General features: G+C 44.6%; 1 protein-coding gene across 1 annotated transcript; it reads right to left on the minus strand.

Annotated features, from left to right (window-relative positions):
* Positions 1–2717: 2717 nt before the first annotated feature.
* traf3 (TNF receptor-associated factor 3) lies at positions 2718–17704 on the minus strand. Its single transcript, XM_036150892.1, has 14 exons — positions 17432–17704; positions 9021–9192; positions 8775–8940; positions 7362–7413; positions 7175–7279; positions 6917–7081; positions 6237–6314; positions 6060–6134; positions 5855–5947; positions 5617–5757; positions 4166–4340; positions 3741–4084; positions 2867–3058; positions 2718–2783 (listed from the first exon to the last, which is right to left on the minus strand). Exons 2-14 carry the CDS (start codon positions 9178–9180, stop codon positions 2748–2750), a joined length of 1782 nt encoding a protein of 593 aa, XP_036006785.1. The 5' UTR covers positions 9181–9192; positions 17432–17704; the 3' UTR covers positions 2718–2747.
* Positions 17705–21605: the final 3901 nt, after the last annotated feature.

Genomic DNA, 21605 nt, shown 5'->3' on the forward strand with positions numbered 1-21605 from the left:
ATATTCCAGGCCTTAGGTTCACCCCCCCCCCCGCAGCGATTTGCATCACCTTCACTCCCTCACTTTCTGTTATCTGACCCTGCTTAGCAGTGACCCGACAGTTCACCCTGCCCCGCGAGCTGTAAACATGAGATCTGAACAGGCCTGACAAACGCAGGAAATACTTCACTTGTTGTTTTACAGTACACAGAAACCGACATTCAATACCCTGACATAACCTGAGGATCAGCTGAGTTTTTCCGTTGAAACACATTAATAGTCAAAATAATAGTCTATTTTTAAAAAGCAAGCACATTTTAAACTTCTTATAAAAGCTTTATTTCCGTTGGGAACGCTGCATTTTCTATTCTAAATCAAGCATGAAGCAAAATTGATCATTGGTATCAATCTACATTAAGATTTTGGAAAAGGAAACGCTAAACTGTTAAAAATGTGAGCCTTTTGGCGCATACGGCCAGCATTTCTTTTTCCAAACATTCACTGTAGAAGTGAAAATGCTGACAACAGAGAATAAGAAACATTCCCATATCATGGCGCCACAGCCCCAACCTCATGATGTACTGTGGCTTAAATTCTTGATTGAGAAATTGTCCAACAGACTTTGTGAAGCACCTTGTGATGCCGTTCCACACAGTCAGCAGCATTCATGTCAGGGCTGTTGGTTTCCTTTTCGCACTACTACAACCTACGGGTACGTAGACAGAATTTCTACCAAAAAAACAAAAACAAAAGTGGCCTGGTTGGTGATGCTGGACCACTCTTATTTCGACCACTACTGTAACAATACGGTAGGATTCTTAGTTTTCTCATGAGGATGACATAGTATCATACCTATGAAATCTGTGTTTTCGTGTTCCTTTTTAATGTGCTCTCATCCCACCAAGTAAATTTTTCTATAAACAAGCAAAAAACTTTTCTCTGCTTTGTCCTTTCCAGCTGATTTCTCGCTTAACACTCTGGTTAGCTTAATATCCCAAAAAGATTTTGTTGGTCTCTTTGCTTTGACTTGATGGATGATGACTGATTTTAGAGGTTCTCTGGCCTGTGAAGGACTGATCTGTCCTGGAGGAGCAGGGATTTAACATCCATCCATCCAAATGTGTTCCTGCTTTCCTAACATCATTGGCAGAATTATCAGTTTTGTTGAAACTTTACGTCTTTTACTAAGGAGGAAGCTATAGATGAAAAAAAATCCATTATAGTGTATTTAAACTACACACAGTTGAACGTTGATAAAAACCATCATCTGTAGACTCAGAAATATTTGTCAAGAGTTTAAATATTAATCATATTGATACTGGTAATGCTACTTAGTTTCAACACTACTAAGTGGATTGGATTATGTTCTACATGAAGGACGTGTGAATGGTGTAAAATGTTCGGTTTCACCTCTTTGTGATGCTGTAAATAGATAAAACATTACTGCTGGCTATTTGCCCTGAGAAGCTGCTCCACCTTCCCATGAGCCTGAACAAGACAGCGTGCTCACAGGATCTGACCTGTTTCAGTCATTTTCAGGAGAAGATGTCAAAGTAACCGTCTTTAAAGTCTAAGGTGGAACCCTTGAATTTCCTCTTGTCTAACATATGTTAGTTCACACATGACAAAGATTGTTCTTTCTTTTTTTTATTTTACACTTCAACAAACATTAAAACTGTGCAAATGTATGGAGAACGTTGGATGAATTCGGCCACACTGGAAAAGTCACTGAAGCCACAGAGGCTGGGAGCTCCTGCAGGGACCGGACTGACGTCTCCGTCTCTGGTCCCCTGGAGTCGCGTCGTTCTTTGGCCTCAGCTCAGTGCTGTTGCTGTGGACCCTTATAGACTTCTAGAGGGTGTGAGAATCCGCCTGGACAGTGAACCTCTGAACCGTGGACTGAAGGCTGCTGTCTGATCCAGTTCAACTGTTTCACGGATGGAGTTCGGTATTTACTGCGGACAGGTTGTTTTTTTCTCCCTCCAGAAAGCTCTAGAAGTAATAAAAGTGAGCTACGAACCACAGGTCAAGCCCAACTACCCTGTCAGTTTGATTGTATGAAAACCTGAACCAACCAAACAGTTTGACTGACTCAGAGCCGCTGAGCCAGAGGGCGTACAGATGCTGGTTAGCTGCTTCAGGTTTGGCCAGTCACCAGGTGAGCAAGATGAGACATGCTAGGCTGGCTGAAAACGCTTAGTGAAGAAAAACAAACTAGTTAGGATATGAGGTTAAAAAAAAAAATAGTGCTAGTGTGACATCAGCTAGTTAGCCTGACAAAACCAGTCTGAATGAGTTGAGCATGTTCTGGCTTAGGAGCTCCTGCCACCTGGTTGCTCAGTTTATGGCTTTGTACTGACCTTCGTCTGATCCAGTGGTGCTGATCTGTTCTGCTGTGAACTGGAGTTTCAAAACTTCCTCTGCAACTGTGGCACGTTTCCCAGCATCACCCAGTAAGCGGGTATTAAAACAGGAAGTCGGGCTTAATGCACGTCAGGAGTGAGTGACAACGACGCCCCCACTGTGATGGGCATGTTGGTTCTGGATAAGGTCACCGTGGTGACGTCACAACAGATCAATTCACATTCAACCAGACACACACACAGCTCTGCAGTCCATATAACAATCAGAAGACGGGGAGCATTCTGATTGGCTGCTTCCTGTCCTTCAGCCTGGAGGAGCCTCCAGCATCACGATCCTTCCCATTAGTCCTGGCTGTGCAGATCTTGCATTGGTGAGGTTGATATCGGACAAATAAGTTCCTAATATCATGGGTCAGGGAGGTCAGATGTATCCACTGTGACCTGCCAATCACAGGGATCAACACATATGTTTCAGCAACCATTAGTTAGTCGTCTTAATAAAGGTGCTGCAAATGATGCCCCACCTTGATGAAGATGGTATCATCTTTGATGTAGCTGCCCGTCTCCAGGAGACTTTGAGCCACAAACAGAGGGCAGCCAGAGGCGATGTTCATCTCTGCTGTGGGACGTCTGAAGCTGCTGCTGTTTGGATCGGGCTTAAAGGCGTCCCCCAGGTGTTTCCTGGAAGGACCCTGGTCCATCAGCATCAAAGTCACCTGACAAACACACACACGTTTACAGAAAAGCTCAACTCCAACGTCTAAGCATCAAAAAAACAACCAAACATGCACAGAGAAATCCGCCGGAGAGCAGAACTGGACGGTTCTATGTTGCAGCAGCCGGTTCAGGTTGGCAATCCTTTGGAGATTCCAGAGTTGTACTTTAAAATGTTACCATAAAAAGTAGGGAGGGAGGACAGATATGAAAGTTGGACTGAAGGAAGGACTAAAGAGAGGTTCAAAGGGAGGATAAGAAGGAAACGTCGGAAAGTAGGGAGATAGGAATGACGGAAGGAGGTGAGAAAGCAAAGACCCAAGGAAGAAAGGAAGGAGATTTTGCTAATGGGATAGAGAATAAAGTATAAAAAATAAATATTTCTCTATTCTCAATTTTTATCCATGCTTTTCTAGACCTGGAGAACAGTTGAGATCACACCCCATAGTTTTCCAGACTAAATACGAACCATCACATGGTTAGCACAGTTACATTTTCAGTTTATCCCCAAAGAAAAAGGAAATTTCGCTGCCATCTATTCTTCGTAAAGAAAATCTGGAATCACCTAAAATTAGTATAGTTATGTCAGGGGCTTTACAAATTGATCGGTGCCTCTCTAGCAACCTGACACATCAATGATGTGAAAACTGAAGACTTCACAAACATACAGAAAGCAGACAGTACCTTCTGTTTGAAGGGCCAGGGCAGCAGGGCGTCGTACTCGCCCTTCATCACCACAAAGAACAGCGACAGGTGCGTCCCCTTGCCCATGCCGTCTCCATTCAGGTAAACCCGAGCGCACATCTTGTAGCCGAAATATCCGGTATAAAATGGCTGCGAGTACAGCGATAGCGTTTTTCCTGCCACGGCTTCCTGTTTCCGCCTCTTGTAGTCGCGGATTTTCCAGATTAGAGTCCCGTTGTAGCTAGCCGTCTCCAGTACCTGGAACCTCAAGTCCATGTCAGCCAACCGGATTTCATGGACACTCAGCATGTCGTCGTGTCGGTTGAGCTGGGTTTCCAAAGATGCTACAAAGAGGAGAAATGCATCCGTGAGTTCCTGATTACCTGGTCCAACACTCGACTATCAAAGCCAGCGCTTTAACTGACCGAGAGTATGAGTGGAGCCAGACCCACTCCGTCCCCCCTGCTCCAAGGTGCTGAGCCGCGTCCGAACGTTCTCCACCGTCCCTCGTAAGGTTTCCACCTCTTCTCTCAGCACCCGAAATGAACGGAGCTCCATCTCCAACTCCAGCAGCTTCTCCGAATGCGAGCTCATCAGTTTCTAAGACAACACAGAGAGGCTTGGATGTTTTAGTCTGCAGAACACAGAAAGCCTAACACAATCCAAGAACCGGACTCTTGGGTTTCTGATCCCAATAAATATCCAGGCACGCCCAAATGTTGCCTTCAGTCTTCTTGGCTTGAGAGCCACTGCCTGCAATATTTTGCATCTTGGAATTATGTTTTATTGACTGTAAAGTCTTCATGGTGACATGGATGTTGGCAATCTGAGAAGTTGGGCTAAGGTTACAGAAAAGTGGGATTAGGATTTCTAGGAAATGCCTCCCGAGAGAGCAAATCAGCTGTCCTCATCTGGCGAAGAATCCTGTCCACCCTCATCACCGCCCCTGAGCTTGAGCTGCCTCAGCCCTGCAATAAACTCTTCCAGGATCTGGTTTTACTTTAGAAGGTGTTTCATGTCCTACCAAAGCTTTCCAGGTCCTGTTTCTGATTCCATTTAAAGACTTTGCTCCTTAAATGGCATTAAGTGCTTCCTCGTGTGACGGTCAGGTTTTTATCAGGTGCACAACTATCTCCAAAATAATCCTGTTTAAAATCTCTCCATTGTGACTGCTGTGTAACCTTCATTATTGAAGCCTAGTGAAACCCGAGCCTGAGGAAACCCCCAGTTCAACCAGACACTGTGAGCATATCTGTCCTGTCTTAAACTCCCACCACCTGCCTCCACATTGATTTTAAAACCTGTTTGATTAACAGGAAGCTAGGAGAGGCCTACTGCCTCCTGTGTAGTTCACATGCTTCCTGAAAAACACTCCTGATAAACCCTGTTTGTGGCCCTTTAATACTCTAAAATAAAACGGCCTTCTAGCACCTTCAGTTTTTTGTACACTGTTCTTACTGTCGTTTCTGTTTGTCTCGATTCTAGATCTATGTGAAGAAATCCCCTCCAAGATCCAGTCGGGTTCAACGTGTTCACTTAGCAAGGATGTAATATTGCAAGGTTGTAATTGGTCTGAAACATCAACACACCGGAGCTGAGTAAGTACAAAAACTTTATCCACAGCGCTGTTAAAGTTTTATTCCTCCAACCATTTCCCATTTCGCCTCGTTGTAACCACAAACACAGAAGGTATTCTAATGGGATTTTAGGCGATAGACCCACACAAGGTAGCAGCTGGTTTTGAAGTGGGGGGGGATAATGGTGCATTTTATTTTTATCCTCTGTAGATAAAAATCTGAAAAGCGTGGTGAGGATGGAGGCGGCCCATGGTAACACAGGAGGAGCTGTGACAGGAGCTGTGACTTAGGAACAGTACCTGCATGGTGGCCAGCTTCTGCTCCGTCTGTCGGTTCTTCTCTCGCAGCTCTTCGTTCTGGCTCTCTAACTCGGACAGTCGGCTGCTGAGAGCAGGAAGTACCTTACATCTCTCCATCAGCTCTTCCTTCACGTTCTCCACCTAGAATCACAGACGGTCTTCAGCCCGCAGCTTTCAGAAACATTAACCCATCCGCTTCATTTTGCCATGATTACGCTCATTTGGTGACAACGGGTACCTTGTTCTCCAACAAGCAGTTCCCTTTGACCATCATTCTTAGATGTTCAGCTACGAAGGTTGAGTCATGCTGCCTCATATCTTGATTTAAGCCCTGAGACACAGTAAACAGCACATGAGCTACTGACAATGCAAAGCTGATGAAACATTGTGCAAAAAGCACATGTGACAGATTGGAGGAGAAGATAAGTCAAAGGAGGAGTCACCTTGAAGGTGCAGCCGTAGCGGTGGAACAGACAGCTGACCTGGGCTTTGGGACAGTCATGCTGGTGGCTGGTTAGCTAAAACAACACAAACATGTCAGCCAATCAGTGCATCTCTTCAACGCTGACATTATCATTGTGTTTGAAGGGGCCAAGAGAGGGCAGGGGGGGGCTCAGTACCTCGCTGCGGAGCAGGGAGGAGCAGCAGTGGTTGGGACAGGGCACAGGGAACGACGGACACATGGTCTCTTTGTGTTTCTGGAAAACAGGTTCACAAAAAAAACAGTTCAATCCAGGAGGTGCGAGCTCACGCTACCAGACCAGCAGCTTTCTGCAGCACTTTGCACTGCAGCTTCAAACCTTCATGCACTTTATTAGGATTTTATGTGATAGAACGACACATAGCAGCTCATTGTTCTGAGTGAGAGGAAAACGGTCCATAATTTTTTCAATAATGTTTGCAAATAAGATAATGTGAAACTGTGGCCTGCATTTCTAGTCAACCCCCTTTGTTTTCTGAAAGCCACATCTAGCAGCCAGCGCAAGAAAGAGGACAACTTGTTGGGCTGCAAGAGACTTGAGGGCGGAGCAGACTATTCTGCTAAAATGGATAGACAAACAGTTCAACATTTCAGAGTAAAGCGGGCAGGCGTTGCAGAACAGAAGGTTATTAGAGAAAATGACAGAGTTTAATTACGGGAGCATCTATACGTTATGAGTCAGGTAAGCTTTTCTTACGCTGTAAGGGACCCAGCCAGCTCCCTGATCTGTGCCCTTAGTACATATCTGGTGAGTGCCTGTCTGCTCATGACTACGCGTTATATAACCACACTGCTCAGGAAATAAAGAGCTTTTCCCACCTGTAGGTCAGTCAAAGGCATCTTGGTCTTGCAGAATTCACAAGTGCTCTCCCTGTGTTTACATTTCCACGCCAGGTGCTCAGGAATCTCCTTTCTCATCACCCTCTCTTTGCATTTACCCAGCGGACAGGGAACCTCGAAGAACGGACACACGTTCAGGTGGTCCTGGGGACAGAAAGGAGACACGGGGGGTAGTCACAACACAGGCTGGACCTTTTATCCGACAGGACGGTGCTACTGAAATTAGTCTGTGCTCACAGGTATCTGCTGCAGACTCATTTGCTCCTGACAGCCATTGGCTTTACTCCGACAGAAGACTTTCAGCGCCATAATCTCTCGATGGCAACACACATCTCTAAAGATCTGAAACAAGAAGAGCACGAGTTAGACAACTGTCTGATGATCACAGCAACACGCCTCGGCTCTGCCTTGCTTTTCTGCACACCTTGTCTTTGAACAGAGGCTCCATGTCAGCCGGACACACGGGGTTAGGGTGACTGCAGGAGGAGAGAGGACAAAGTTAAGAGGGGTTTTATAAAGTCTGCCCGCAGGTGGTCAACAAGAACTGACAGGGAGGCTAGATGTGGACATGCTGTATGACCCCATTGGTGCCAACCTGTTTTATTACTTCAGTGTGGACTAAATGACTGAAAGGTGTCGGCTAAATGTCCTGAAGGACAAAAAGAGACATTTAAACACAATTTACTGAGAGTTTTTTATGCTTTTTCTGCATCCCTGAGATTAGCTATGTTTACATGAACAGAACGGATTAAAATGTATTCGGATTAAATAATCAGATTGTACGGTTTATATTGGCACACAATCAACTAACACCTGACTTCATTCAGAATATAAACACTCTAACAAGCACAGATATCAAATTCCCCTTAAAAAAAAAAAAACAAAAAAACACACACAGAAGAACTTCTGTCTTTTCTAAATAAAAACAGTAAACAAAGCAGTATTATACAAGTTTTTGGTCTTCTGAGTGCCCAGGCTGGACTTGCACAAGGTTCTAATTATGGTTGAAAGTTTACTGAATAAATAATAATTTTGAGCTCTTCATGTTTCAAAGAGAAAGGTTGTATGAGGAGCCCAGACAGTTTTGCTTCCTGACGTATTTCCTCCACTCAACAACGCAGAAATACGTCATGTTTACCTCGGCTGCACATGCGCACTCGGGTCAGTTTGCCACATTCAGAATAACTTGAGCCTGACAAGCTTTTATACACGCTGATCAAATTATCAATGGCCATAAACCACGGCTCTAGTTCAGATTACAGTTTCATTTTGATTGAGCTTAACCCGATCATCATGTTCCAACTGGTGTGTTAACACAACGTTTTTTTATTCCGATTACTTTTGTCCATGTAAAGGTAGCTACTGTCTCCTTTGCACAGGTGCGCCAGCCTGGCAGAGCTCTGTTACCCTGCGCCCTGCTGCTGTGTGCCAGCACACTGTTGTCCTGAGCCTTTTACAATATGTGCCTTAATCAATTGGCTGAATTAACCGCTCATAATGTTATTAAGTACTGCGGTTCTGATCAACTATTTATTTAATTAAGTTGTGTGGAACTAAAGAAGGGTCTACTACATGCAGGATAGCAGCAGTGACTTTGAGAACACTCCTGCAAACGGTCCTTGATCAAGATAAAGGAGGTCGTGGGTCTCCATGCAACTCCTGCTGGCATACACCTCTACCCACCATGATCTACGGCTACCATGATAAACAGATTCCTCCCTAAGAAGGTTTAGTGTGTGTCGGTTCATTTCTAGGAAGCATGACATTCAGATGATTTGGTCAATTTGGCTAAACACCCTCCACCAAACCCAGAAGAACCTCACCCTGTGCTGCTCACCTGAGGATGTCGTTGATGCAGCTCTGACAGAAACGGTGTCCACACTCAGTCTGGCGGGGCTCACACAGGACCCGCCTGCACGACTCGCAGCAGTATTTGGCCTCAGGCTTTTCAACGAAATGATCTCTAAACCCTCCATGAAGAGGCTGGAAGCCTGCAGGAGCACCTGGACAAACACAGATAGAGGAGGCTTCAAACAAGACAAAAGGCAGACGCACCATAGGATACGATTTTTCACATATTTACTTTGTTGAGGAGTGAGATCGCACGGAGACCAGGGATTGGCTGAGCGGTGGGAGGCTGACGTGATGGCGAGGGTAGAAGAAAGGGGAGCAACAACTGAAGGCGCCACCTGCTGAAGGGGTATCTGCACTTCCCTCCCATTAGCATTTCTCCCTGATGACATGACCTGAGGAGGCTTAACACACAGACAGAGAAACGCTTCATCTTCACGCCTGACTGTGCAGTCTCTATGCTCACTGAGCTCCAGCAAATCACTGGCAGGAACATGTAAAAAAAAAACACAAATCACAACTGTTCAAACAGCAAATTGGACCTGGAATCCTGGAAGGAAGCAGATTCTCCTCTGGAAAAACTGCTGAGTTCTCCTACGCATGTAACCGATTAGTGATCACATTGTTCAATAACTTCATCTTTGTTGACCAAAGACACCCAGAGATGCTGAAAGGTGGGAAAACCTACTGGCTGGTAAACCGACCTAGCATCTCATCTCCAAATCAAAGACAGCAAAGGAAAATAAGCGAGGCTATTGGTGGGACTCTCTATTTTCTGTATTTCTATTTGTTTTGTAAAGCTGTGGAAATTGCTCTGGCTGCTGATCACTTTGTTCTTTAGCCACTTTGTACTGATCCAGTTTTGCTCTCTTCATACCCAGACTACTGAGCCAAGGCTCTATTGGGGCTCATGTGGCCAAGTTTCCTGGCCTGCCCTGGCACAAAGAGACCATAAGCAGGGTAAACAGAAATATGTGTGCAGAGACACTTTGAAGCCACCAACACCACCTGACAACCTCCTTTCTGTGTGACAGGAGGACACGACAGAAAATAAATCCCCATGAAGCTGTAGGCCCAGGGAAGGTTTTGGGTCAGGTTCTGAAGGACTCTGTGCGTCCGCTCCCAGTTTTAATGACAGATAGTTTCAACATCCTGGGTGTCCCAGGCCAGCATTCCAATATAGCCCCACTTCCACAGGCTTGTAACGGCCGCTCGGCCACGCCCACTTTTTAGGAGTGTTTTAGGAGCAGTTTTTTTTTTCAGATTCGTAGATATACGGCTTTCTCTCATTTCACACTGAAAGCTGTCTGTGAAGTGTCCATCCATCCACCTCTTCCAGTACAGGGCAGCGGCTGTCTGCCCTTCCCAGCTGCTGACCTGTCTTTCTGTATAAAGACTCAGGAGGCGTGTCCCTTTTCCAGGCCTTTCTAGGCCAGTTGAATCACTATAGCGGACGAAAGTAATCCGTGCTGGGAGGAGCAGAGTAGGGCAGGAGAAAACCAGAATTAACGTGCCTCATCTCTCAAAACGTCGGTCCTTCATGAGCTGAAGCTCCAGACAGCGCCTTGACCAAATAACTCTCACTACAATAGAGATGAAGTGTTTTGAAAGGCTGGTGATAATGAAATGTAGAAAAAGTGACTGCAGAAGACTCATCAGTCTGCTTCTAGGCAGAACCCCTTCACAGCTGATGATACAGCTGCTGTGATTCATCAGGCTCTTTCTCACCTACAAAAGTAGAGACGCCTATTTGAGCTCACTCCTTTTGGACTTCAGCTTCACCTTTAAAACAATCACCAGTGAACAAACTGGTTGCAACTGGATCAAAACGCCTTGCCACTGTAACTGGATTTTGACTTCTTGACCATAGTCTCCAGTCAACCTCAACACTGGCAATCCCCAGGGCTGTGTCCACGGCCCACTGCTCTATACACTGCCAACACGTGACTCCCAAGCGCGCAATGATGGCAATTTCACAGTGAAGTTTGCAGATGATACAGCAATAAGCTCGTCACTGGCAGGAATGAGTATGCATACAAACAGGAAGTGGATAAAGGTGTGGTTTCTGTACAACACAGTGGATGACTTTCTGCTTTTAAATTCAGACGTTGTCTTTGGACCAGTCTTTGAAGAAGAAACTCCTTAGTCAATCCCTTAATCTAGAATACATTAAATTGACTTCTGGTAATAAAGTAAAAAAAAAAATAAAAAAAAACACATGCCGTTAATTTTGACCAGGACTAGTAATTTAAAGCCCATACTAAACAGTTTTCTAGAATTTCCTTCCTTCATCTCAAGAATATTGCCAAATCAAAAGAATAAATAAAATAAATATAAGCGTACTGTCCAGGAGTGATGCTTAAAAACTAGTCTATGCATTTGTTACTAGGCTAGACTATTTTTATTTTTTATTTTTTTAAATCAGGAAGTCCACAAAAAAATACAGTTAAAAATCTTTAGCTGATCCAAAACACTGCACTAAGAGTTCTGATGAAAACAAACGAGATCATGTTTCTCCTATTTTGGCATCCCTCCACTGACTCCATGTTAATAAATTCTCCTAATAAAAGCCCTTAATAATCAAGCTCCATCATATATCAGAGCTCTGATTACTTCGTATGTTCCTAACAGAGCACTTCACTCTCAGACTGCAGGTCTGCTGGTGGTTCCTAGAGTCTCTAAAAGTAGAATGGGAGGCAGATCCTTTAGCTATCAGGCTCCTCTCCTGTGGAACCAACTCCCAGTTTTATTCAGTGACGCAGACACCCCGTCTACCTTAAAGACTGGGCTTGAAACCGATCTTAAAAGCAATGTATTTGTAAAAATAAATAAATAAAAATCAGAGATAATGAAAGTCGCCCCAGGCCAGCTGCATTGCTAAACCTTTTTTGTTGTTCATTTACTACCTTCTCATGGCCAGTTGTTAATTAGGTTTCATTTCTCTCAAACTCATTCCACAATGAGATTTTTCTTACAGATGGCACAGAAACTGCCATTGACACTTTAAAGTACAACAGTAAGATACCTAATATGGCAAGTTATGTGTGTGAACTCAGAATAATATTTTCTTTATTTGCACTTCAGTTACTGGTCAGCAAAGAGCATTTCAAAGGCAGATTTACTGCCCTCAATGCAGACCAAACAGAGGGTGTCACTAATCAGAACAGATATTTGATGCATGGCACAGAACCGTCTCTATCTAACTCCACCCCTCCAGCAGCCCTACAACAATAAACAGAAAAAGGAACAACAGGTTAAACTGAAAAAGTAATAAAACAGTCCCATGACAACCCAAGCCTAACAACACTACAGCATGTCTCAAGAGCATCCTTTGGGTTGCTACACTATGTTATGGTGTTCTACCATTGTTTTAAAGAGGAATATTTTAGTTTACCATTCCGTTTACATTAAAGATGAAAGCATTTTCAACACTTGACGTGTTTCTTTGAATTACACATTTGGATTATGCTCATTATGATTATAAGCAGTAAAAAAAAAAATTTTAAAGTTAATTTAATACTTCTTTTAACACATCTTCACTTACTGACAGTTCGGCCTTCAATAATTGTGGAATAGCCCTGCTGTATGTGCCCTCTTCCATCCTACACACTTGAAAAGTGGCTCTAAGCTGCCTAACTAGGTTCCTCTCCTAGATGAAGCCACTAAAGGAGGTAACGCTGCCATTATGTTTTTACTTTTCTCCCACATTGAAGGTACTCCTGGCTCAATGCCTCTGTGCTCTTTTTGTGTGTCTGCTGTCTTCTCAAACCCTCAGTTGTTCATGGAAGATGAAAAAGAGAGTTTTTTCTTCACTGTTGTTACCTGCATGCTTGGTATAGTAATAATAATAATATTATAATAATACTATGTCCCTTTACGATCCCACAGTCCTACTATCTCTGTGTTTAACCCATCCTTTAGGGAATGGTGTGCTCCTGACGTTGATAGAGAATTGTCATGTTACTCAAAAGTGCTTTATAAATAACCTTGCCTTGCCTGTGGCCAGAGACCCAGAGTGATAGACCGAGTTTCGAACAGCTGACCTTTGGGGCCACTAGGCCACCACTCCCACCTGATAGCCGCAAAGTCAATGACACAATGCCAGTGACTGTCCACTGCGGCTCCACGCTCATCCAGGAGGAGTGAATGCTACAAGTCAATGATTTGATGCAACCTGCTGGGTTTCCTTAGCTAGAAAAATATGTACCAATCTTTCTGGATGATTTGACTGAATTGACTTTGTAAAGTGCATTGAGATGACATGTGTTGTGGATTGGTGCTAAATAAATAAACTAAACTAGGCGCGCCAGCGGTGCGGGGGTAGCTTGTCGCGACCCATATACGGAGGCCTTATGGTGCGCTCCTTCTGCCTCAGAGGTCAGAACTCATGAGTTGCAGATTACGCCGTCTCCGCCTTTTAGCGCTCCAGTTTCCCTCCGTCAAACAGTAGGAAAAAACATGGACGCTCGCAATGTTGTTAAAACAATGACGATAATGGTGTTCTTGCCGATATTTTGTACAAATAAACTTAGCTGAAAGATCTCATCTGATGAACACTGAAAGGTAGCACCTGTACGGCTGACTAAATGCTAGATAAATAATAGAGAGCTGCTAAAACAGTCAAAATATGAGGTTTTACTCAATGTCGCTGCAAATAGCAGCCATCATGAATGCCGGTGTCAGGTACCATCCTGCTGTACCGACTCGGAATACTGACTTTGGAGCCCGTTCCAGTTAAATTTTCCAACCTGGAGGTCGTGACAAAAGGAACACGCTATTAGTCCTCGACACAGCTGTCCTGGGTTTGACTCAGACTGTGCCGCATGTCTTCGACCTCTCTCAGCCCCCTTCCTGCATCACAGTGTGGTAGTACAGATTGACAGGAGCAGAGAAACAGGAGTTGCTGAGGTTGGAGAGGTTTACGCAGAGGACAATCGACTGCAGCTTACCGGCCCTTTCAGAAATTTACCAGAGCCGATGCAAGGCCAGAGCCATCGGCATCATGAAAGATTAGCACCCAGTTAAAGTTACAGTCAAAGCTGCTACCCTCTATTTACACAATTATAATGTTTTTCTAAGACGTTATATAAGCTGTTGTCTTACCTTTCTCACAGAGCAGCTAATAAGAATGGTCATTTTATTATTGTTTTAATGGTAGCACCAGAAACCGAACTGAACAAACCATCTGTTCGTAGTAATACATAGACCTCAATATATATATATTTTTTACAAAAACCACAAAACAGGCTTTATAAATTAGGTTTTCTTTTCATTTTTGAGAGATTTTACACTGCATGCTATTTCTATTGTGGTTTTAATCCTTGTTTGGGCCATTTTACTCTAACGAAATGTGAGATAACAACCAAAGTCCTATAACCACATTCAGAGAGCACACTAGCAGTAAATGTTAATAGATTACCGCACAAAACTGTGTTTGTTTTTTTCAATTGCTGAAATTCAACGAAAAAAAATTTTTTTTAATCAACTACCCATCTGTACGTTTATTTAGTATCGTAAATTTCCCAATTTCAACTAATTTTGAAGAAGAACTTAAAAGAACAGAACAGTACGTATGAATGTGTGAGTGCCAGTGAACTCTCACACAGACACACACAGACACACACGTACACAAACAGTGCACACTTCCTGTCAGGGCTGAACTGTGGGGATGTTAGGGGCTTTTCCATTGATTCCATTAGCAACACAAGCACATTCTATCTTTGTGAGCGTGACACAGTCGCAGACTGAAACTCAAAAATGACCACACAAAAAGCCTTCAATAATACTCGGACTGGCCACTGGGTTTCTGAATGGATTTCCAGCAGGGAGGTAATGTAATGATTGTAGCCACAAAAGGTACAGTTCATATAAAACAAAAAAATTATTCAAAGGAGCACAAAGAAAGACAAAAGTCAGGTGGCAAAGGGTAAACTTTAGATTAAGCAGACAACATCATGACTAAGCATCATAGGTTTGCAGAAAGAGAAAGTGGAATGATCCTTCAGAGGGGTTTTCCTGCACCAGATCAGCTGTTACAGTCACAGAAGGGAACGCGGTGTTTGAAATGGTTTAGTGAGAACACCAGAACCGGAACCAAGCCTGCTGAGTTTCTCAGCACAACAGCTCAACCAGACCCGTCAGCCGGGCCAGTCATGTTCCCACTCATACCGCTCTGCCTCATCCTTCCTTCCAGCAGTCAGAAAGCTTCACAACGTCTAGTTCAGTCAGGAACCAATCACACGCAGCCCTGACTGACAGGCTGAGCGCTGAGGCAGACCAAGCTCCAACACAATCATTACAGCCCCCAGCCGGGGCTCTGACTGACGACGAGCTTCACGGCGTTTTTCAGAGAAGCCAGGGTTGAATCAAAGGACGTGTATGGTTCTGGAAACACTGGGAGCGCGTTACTGAGTCAGAGAAACGTGTGCAAGGCGGGGGGCGGCCCCTGCTCCCCCCACAGCGAGGGCAGGTAACGTATGAACGACGGGGCAGTAAAAGAAAAGGCATGGAAAGCTCAGCCGTACGGAACCCGGTGCCATGTATGCACGCGCCACATCTACGTACGACAGAAGCACCGAGCAGACCTTAAAGGGCCCATACCCGCCTTGGTTTCTCTGAGAGCTTTGACCCGCCCTATCCTCCTTCTCTTCCTGAGGACTACAGCCAATAACAGAAAGCAACATTCGCTGCAGGTGCCATACAGGTTCTAGTGCTGATTCCACAAGAAAATAAAGCATTCACACGATGGTCCTCCTTTCTGCAGCAAAGCACGTGCCCCTAATCTTTATCTCATTTTTTACTATCATCAAAACAAAGAGCATGACAGTACATGCTGTTCCTGGGAGCGTTCGGTGCGCTCTTCCTTTAACGACCAGCGAAAATGACAGAATCCTCAGCATTTAACCCGCCAATCAGATCACGTGATAGCCGACCAGGGGAAACTGGCCAATAGCGATAGCCTAGTCATAATACATCTCCAAAATGCACCATGTGATTATGAGCACTGTTTATCATCAAAGGTCCCTCCACCATTTGGTACATTGCAAGAAAACATCTATCATTTCTGGAGAGTCTGTTTGACAGATCCATATGAATCTAACTGATTCATTTCCTTTAAAAATGGATAATTCATCATTCAACAATTTATCATTCATCCAGTGAGGTCTGGGTGGCTGGACATACACTGAGGGCTGATATCCAGCACCTAGGGTAGGAGCAGAACAACGGATTAGAACAAGAGGACCAGCTGTCCTGACCGTCTCATATTGAAAGTCTAACCCATGTGGCCATAATCTGTTCTGTCCACCAGAACACTCCCAGACTGGCTCGTGGTAACCGGCGGGTCCTAAAATGCCTTTGTCCAGCATGGCTGCCGTGTACGCCCTGACAGAGTTGGGTCATTTCAGAACCAAATGTCCTCAAACCATAACATGGAGAGCTGCCATGATCAGGCCTTTCCTGACCAGTAACACCAGTATTTGGTTTTATGAAGGCAGACCGGCCGATTCTGACCCGTGTGCAGTGCTGTGGGGTCTTTGGCAGAAGTAGCAGCACCAAATCCAAGAGAAAAAGAAGGAATCGCAAACAAATTCTCGTTTTTGCATCAAAGCATTTGTCCAAAACTTTTGTAGGATTTTGATCAAACTGTTGGCTGATGAGGTTATGGACCCAAAAAACGGTGGCAGTTCTTTTTTGACGCATTAAAATAAACAGTTCCCTTTACTGTCTCACAGCGGGGAAACTTGTCTGCATCCTCCAGGGAGCGGTGTGCTGCCACACTGGCTGCTGCTCAGCCTCAGCAGTCCGTGGTCAAGGGTCTGGCTCAGGGACTCTGTGACACACTCAGTTTCAAACCAGCGACCTTTGCAGCCTCTCCATGATGCAGACACACAGCTCCCTACTAGGCCACCCCTCCCACCCTTACAGAATGAATAAGAACAGATGTATTTTTCCCGTCAGTCACCACGGATCAGGGCACTAAATGTTGATTACTGATGATGACCTGCTACGCCGTCCTCCGCTCCCCGCTCCAGCAGCCTGCCAGGCAAATGATGGAGCACCAGCTCGCCCAGCCTGCTGTCACTGCTCTCTGATGGCGAGCAGCAGAACATCTGCGCCGCTTCTGGGAACGCTTCTCCTCCTTCCCTCCAGTCCATGAGTCACACACAGCAGGTGACATCTTCTGCACAACGAGCACGAGCTCAACCTTCCCTGCCCTGACCTTATAAAGCTGACATCTGACCCAGCAGGCATTCTCTCCGCAGACACCGCCACACGGCGCGGCCGCTCCAATAAATGAAAGATGGCCAACGGAGACGCTCCTTCGTCCCCTCTACACCTGGACGCGGTGGCCGGGGCCCTCGGCCCTCACATTAACCATTTATTTATCAGTTGGAAGCAGACAGCGGATGTAAACACACGGACTGCTAATGCTAGCGAGCGCCTAGCCTCTTTAGCTTCGCCGCTCCTCTTGTTCGTGAAAGGATTCCTTTATTAAAGCCGTTTAAAACACTAAACACACACAGTCAGCAGTTCAATATGCTGGTTTTGTCTGGTCCGTGCCCCTAAACGTCCCTCCACTCTTAGTGATGTACCGCCTGTGTGTGTGTGTGTGTCTATGTGTCAGTGTGTGTGTGGACTCACATCAGTCTCCTCGGCGGATTCACTGCGGATTCAAACCGTCGCCGTTCCGCTGACGCTGCCGTGGAGCCTCCAGGCTTCAGGCGGACTCCTCATGGTCCAGTTCCGCTCAGAACCTCCCTGAGTTCGCTTGGTGCTGTCAGTTCGGCAGAGAAAAGTTACTGGGTCCACCTCAGAGAGCCAGCAGGGAGGCCTGGGCTGATCAAGCTGGAAACCCCCTCCGCTGTTTCCGCTCAGGAAATCCCCCAGTTGCCCAAAGAGGAGCATACCGTCAGGGGGCGCAGCTTTCCCGGAGACTCCAGGGAGAGACAGCGCTGCGCCACAAGGGGCGCTGTTTGCCCGTTTTAATCAAACACATTATATGTCTATGGTTTTAATCAGAAACGGGTGGGCAATTATTGTTCTGATGGGGCCACATGAGAGAAAAATGAACGTAAGAGAGCCACACACATACACATATAGTGTTTATGCATCTCCGCTCTTGTAATGTTTAATCATAATAACTGTAGGAGCCTACATTCAGTTTAAGCTCAAATAAAAAGGATTATTCATAAGTAACATATGTACAAGAAAGTAAAAGGTTCACATATCACGTGCAGATATGTAATATTTGCAATTGTACTGAAGTTCTTTAGCAAATGTGCATATTTAGTTGCTCATAAGCGAGTTTCTGGATTATTTGGGGGGTGACACACAGTTTTTTGTTCTCGTTCAGATTTCTCCCAATCTTTTATTGTTTTATTTTTTATGGATAATTCATACCTGTATCGTTTATACGTTTGAAGTAAACGGTCGACCCTAACGGAGAGGATCCTGTTTGTTTGTTTTTTGTGATCAAGTGGATTACAGAGGGGAAAATATGAGCGTCAAGTTTATGGTTTCATTACTTAGGAAACCAAACCACATTAGTTGAAAAACTAGCTCTACACGGGTTGAACCAATTTGGAACGGGCTGACCGACTAGGACTATGCAAGGAAGTTAATTGGATAACGACCAACACCTGCGGGTTGTGACGGCTCGTTAATGGATGCGGACTAACCGAGGACAGCTGGAGCTGATGTCCGAGTTAATATAATAATAATAATAATAATAATAATAATAATGAAATAAAAAAAGGTAGGAGCGCTGTTCTGTGTGAAGACGAAGCGAAATGCTAAGGTGCTGCTATCATTATTATAGAAAAGAAGTGGAAGTTTAGCTTGTTATGGAGGAACAGAAAAGTGGAAAACAAACTGTAAAAATGACTTGAAAAGCTGCAGAATAACACAAAGATAAACTAATCCAAGCACGCAGGTCCAATCTAGATCAGTTATCAAGCTTAAAGAATAGAGGACGATGCACGTGTTAACACTTTAAAAGATAAGCTTCGTGTGGATTTTGGTGGCTTGCAAGAAGAATTTAAAGAACTTAATTCTGGTCTGTAGAAAGCAATGAAGGAGGAAGGATATATATGATCAAACGAGCTGGTTCCTACCTAAGCATGATGTTATGGATAACTTTTTTTGGAGTTGTGAAGGATGGATGAAAAAAGTTATAAGACATGCTGAGCAGGCTGAGGAATGTGACACACAAGTAGCATCATCTACATCATCAAAGCTGACCATCTGGGGTAAAAGTAGATCCTCATCACAATGTGGACGCGCAGTTTCATCATCAGCTTCTGTGAGATTAAAGGCAGAAATGGAGAGGGCTTCATTAAAAGCAAAGGCTGCAGCTTTACAGGAAAAGTTGGCCATAGAAAAGGAAGAAGCAGAGTGGCATGCAGAGAAGCATTTCAGTTAGATTCAACTAGAGGCTGAAGAAAAGAAGTGAGAGGCAGAGTTTGAAGCTCAGCAAAAACGGTTGACGCTGCTTTAATAGTCCGTAGGCCAGAATATGTAGGACGTCTCCTTAAGAAGTTTTGTATGAACTGTCAGGGGGAAACTTTCTTCAACCGGGAAAAGTTGCTACACATAGCAGTGAACTCAAAACACCAATGTTCCCACATTTTCACTTGCACATTAATAAGTTATAGCCGATAAAAAATCTAAACTGTTGCGCTCCGGTCCAAGAGGTCACGTGATTCGATTTTTGCTGCTCAGCCAATCAGATCGCTGTATTGTCAGCTGAGCGCGTTCAACCACTTCATCATGGCTGCGCCCGTAAAGGGTTGTGAACATTTGTTTCCAACGAAGAAAGGCCAATAATAGCATTTTCTGGCGCCAGTTGGCAAAGATCTTTATGGCAAAGAAAAAGAAATAGCCCAGTCCATCCATCATCCATTTTCTAACACGATTATCCCCGCTGGGTTCATGAGGGGCGCCGGTGCCGATCTCCAGCTGTCAATGGGCGAGAGGCGTTGTATAAACTGGACAGGTAGCCAGTCCATCGCAGGGCAGGAATAGCCCAGACTTTTGCCCAATTTACTGTGATATCACCAAGACCTGCTGCGCTAGGATAGCACAGGTGACAGGTGTCTTTGTGCCAAACGACTTATCCCCGCCAGAATTTGGATCCCATGAGTCGGGAGCGAATTCAGCTGGAAGAATCAATCCAGTCAACTGCGCCTCATCTCCAACCTGTTAGGCGTGGAAATTAAGATGTTTTACTTTACTTAATGAAATATAGCAATGGTGCCGTTACAGTGGGGAGAACAAGTATTTGATACACTGTTGATTTTCCAGGTTTTCCCACTTGGAAAGCTTGAAGAAGACTGTAATTTTTATCATAGGTACTCTTCAAGTGATGAGTGATGGAACCTAAAACAAAAATCCAGAAAAATACAATGTATGATTTTTAAATAATTAATTTCCATTTTATTGTGTGAAATAAGTATTTGATACACCAGAAAAATGAAACTTAATATTTGGTACAGAAACCTTTGTTTGCAATTACAGAGATCAGACGTTTCCTGTAGTTCTTGACCAGGTTTGCACACACTGCAGCAGGGATTTTGGCCCACTCCTCCATACAGATCTCCTCCAGAGCCTTCAGGTTTCGGGGCTGTCGCTGTGCCACACGGACTTTAAGCTCCCTCCAAAGATTTTCTATTGGATTCAGGTCTGGAGACTGGCTAGGCCACTCCAGGACCTTAAGATTTTTCCTACGGAGCCACTCTTTAGTTGCCCTGGCTGTGTGTTTTGGGTCGTTATCATGCTGGAAGACCCAGCCACGACCCATCTTCAGTGCTCTTACTGAGGGAAGGAGGTTGTTGGCCAAAATTTCACGATACATAGCCCCATCCATCCTTCCCTCAATATGGTGCAGTCGTCCTGTCCCCTTTGCAGAAAAGCATCCCCAAAGAACGATGTTTCCACCACGGTTGGGATGGTCTTCTTGGGGTTGTACTCATCATTCTTCTTCCTCCAAACATGATGAGTGGAGTTTAAACCAAAAAGTTCTATTTTTGTCTCATCAGACCACATGACCTTCTCCCATTCCTCCTCTGGATCATTCAGATGGTCATTTGCAAACATCAGATGGGCTTTGACATGCGTTGGCTTGAGGAAGGGCACCTTGCGTGCACTGCAGGATTTTAATCCTTGACGGCGTAGTGTTACTGATTGTTTTCTTTGAGACTGTGGTCCCAGCTCTATTCAGGTCATTGACCAGGTCCTGCCGTGTATTTCTAGGCTCATTCCTCACCTTCCTCAAGACCAATGATGCTCCACGAGGTGAGATCCTGCATGGCGCCCCAGACCGAGGGAGATTTTCTGTTATTTTGTATTTCTTCCATTTTCGAATAATTGCACCAACTGTTGTTGCCTTCTCACCAAGCTGCTTGCCTATTGTCCTGTAGCCCATCCCAGCCTTGTGCAGGTCTACAATTTTATCCCTGATGTCCTTACACAGCTCTCTGGTTTTGGGCATTGTGGAGATGCTGGAGTCTGATTGATTGAGTGTGTGGACAGGTGTCTTTTATACAGGTAACGAGTTCAAACAGGTGCAGTTAATACAGGTAATGAGTGGAGAACAGGAGGGCTTCTTAAAGAAGAACTAACATGTCTGTGAGAGTCAAAATTCTTACTGGTTGATAGATGATCAAATACTTATTTCACACAATAAAATGGAAATTAATTATTTAAAAATCATACATTGTATTTTTCTGGATTTTTGTTTTAGATTCCATCACTCACAGTTGAAGAGTACCTATGATAAAAATTACAGTCTTCTTCAAGCTTTGCAAGTGGGGAAACC

The sequence above is a fragment of the Fundulus heteroclitus genome, chromosome 19 (genome assembly GCF_011125445.2).
Source record: "Fundulus heteroclitus isolate FHET01 chromosome 19, MU-UCD_Fhet_4.1, whole genome shotgun sequence".
In the NCBI taxonomy this organism is placed as follows: Eukaryota; Metazoa; Chordata; class Actinopteri; order Cyprinodontiformes; family Fundulidae; genus Fundulus; species Fundulus heteroclitus.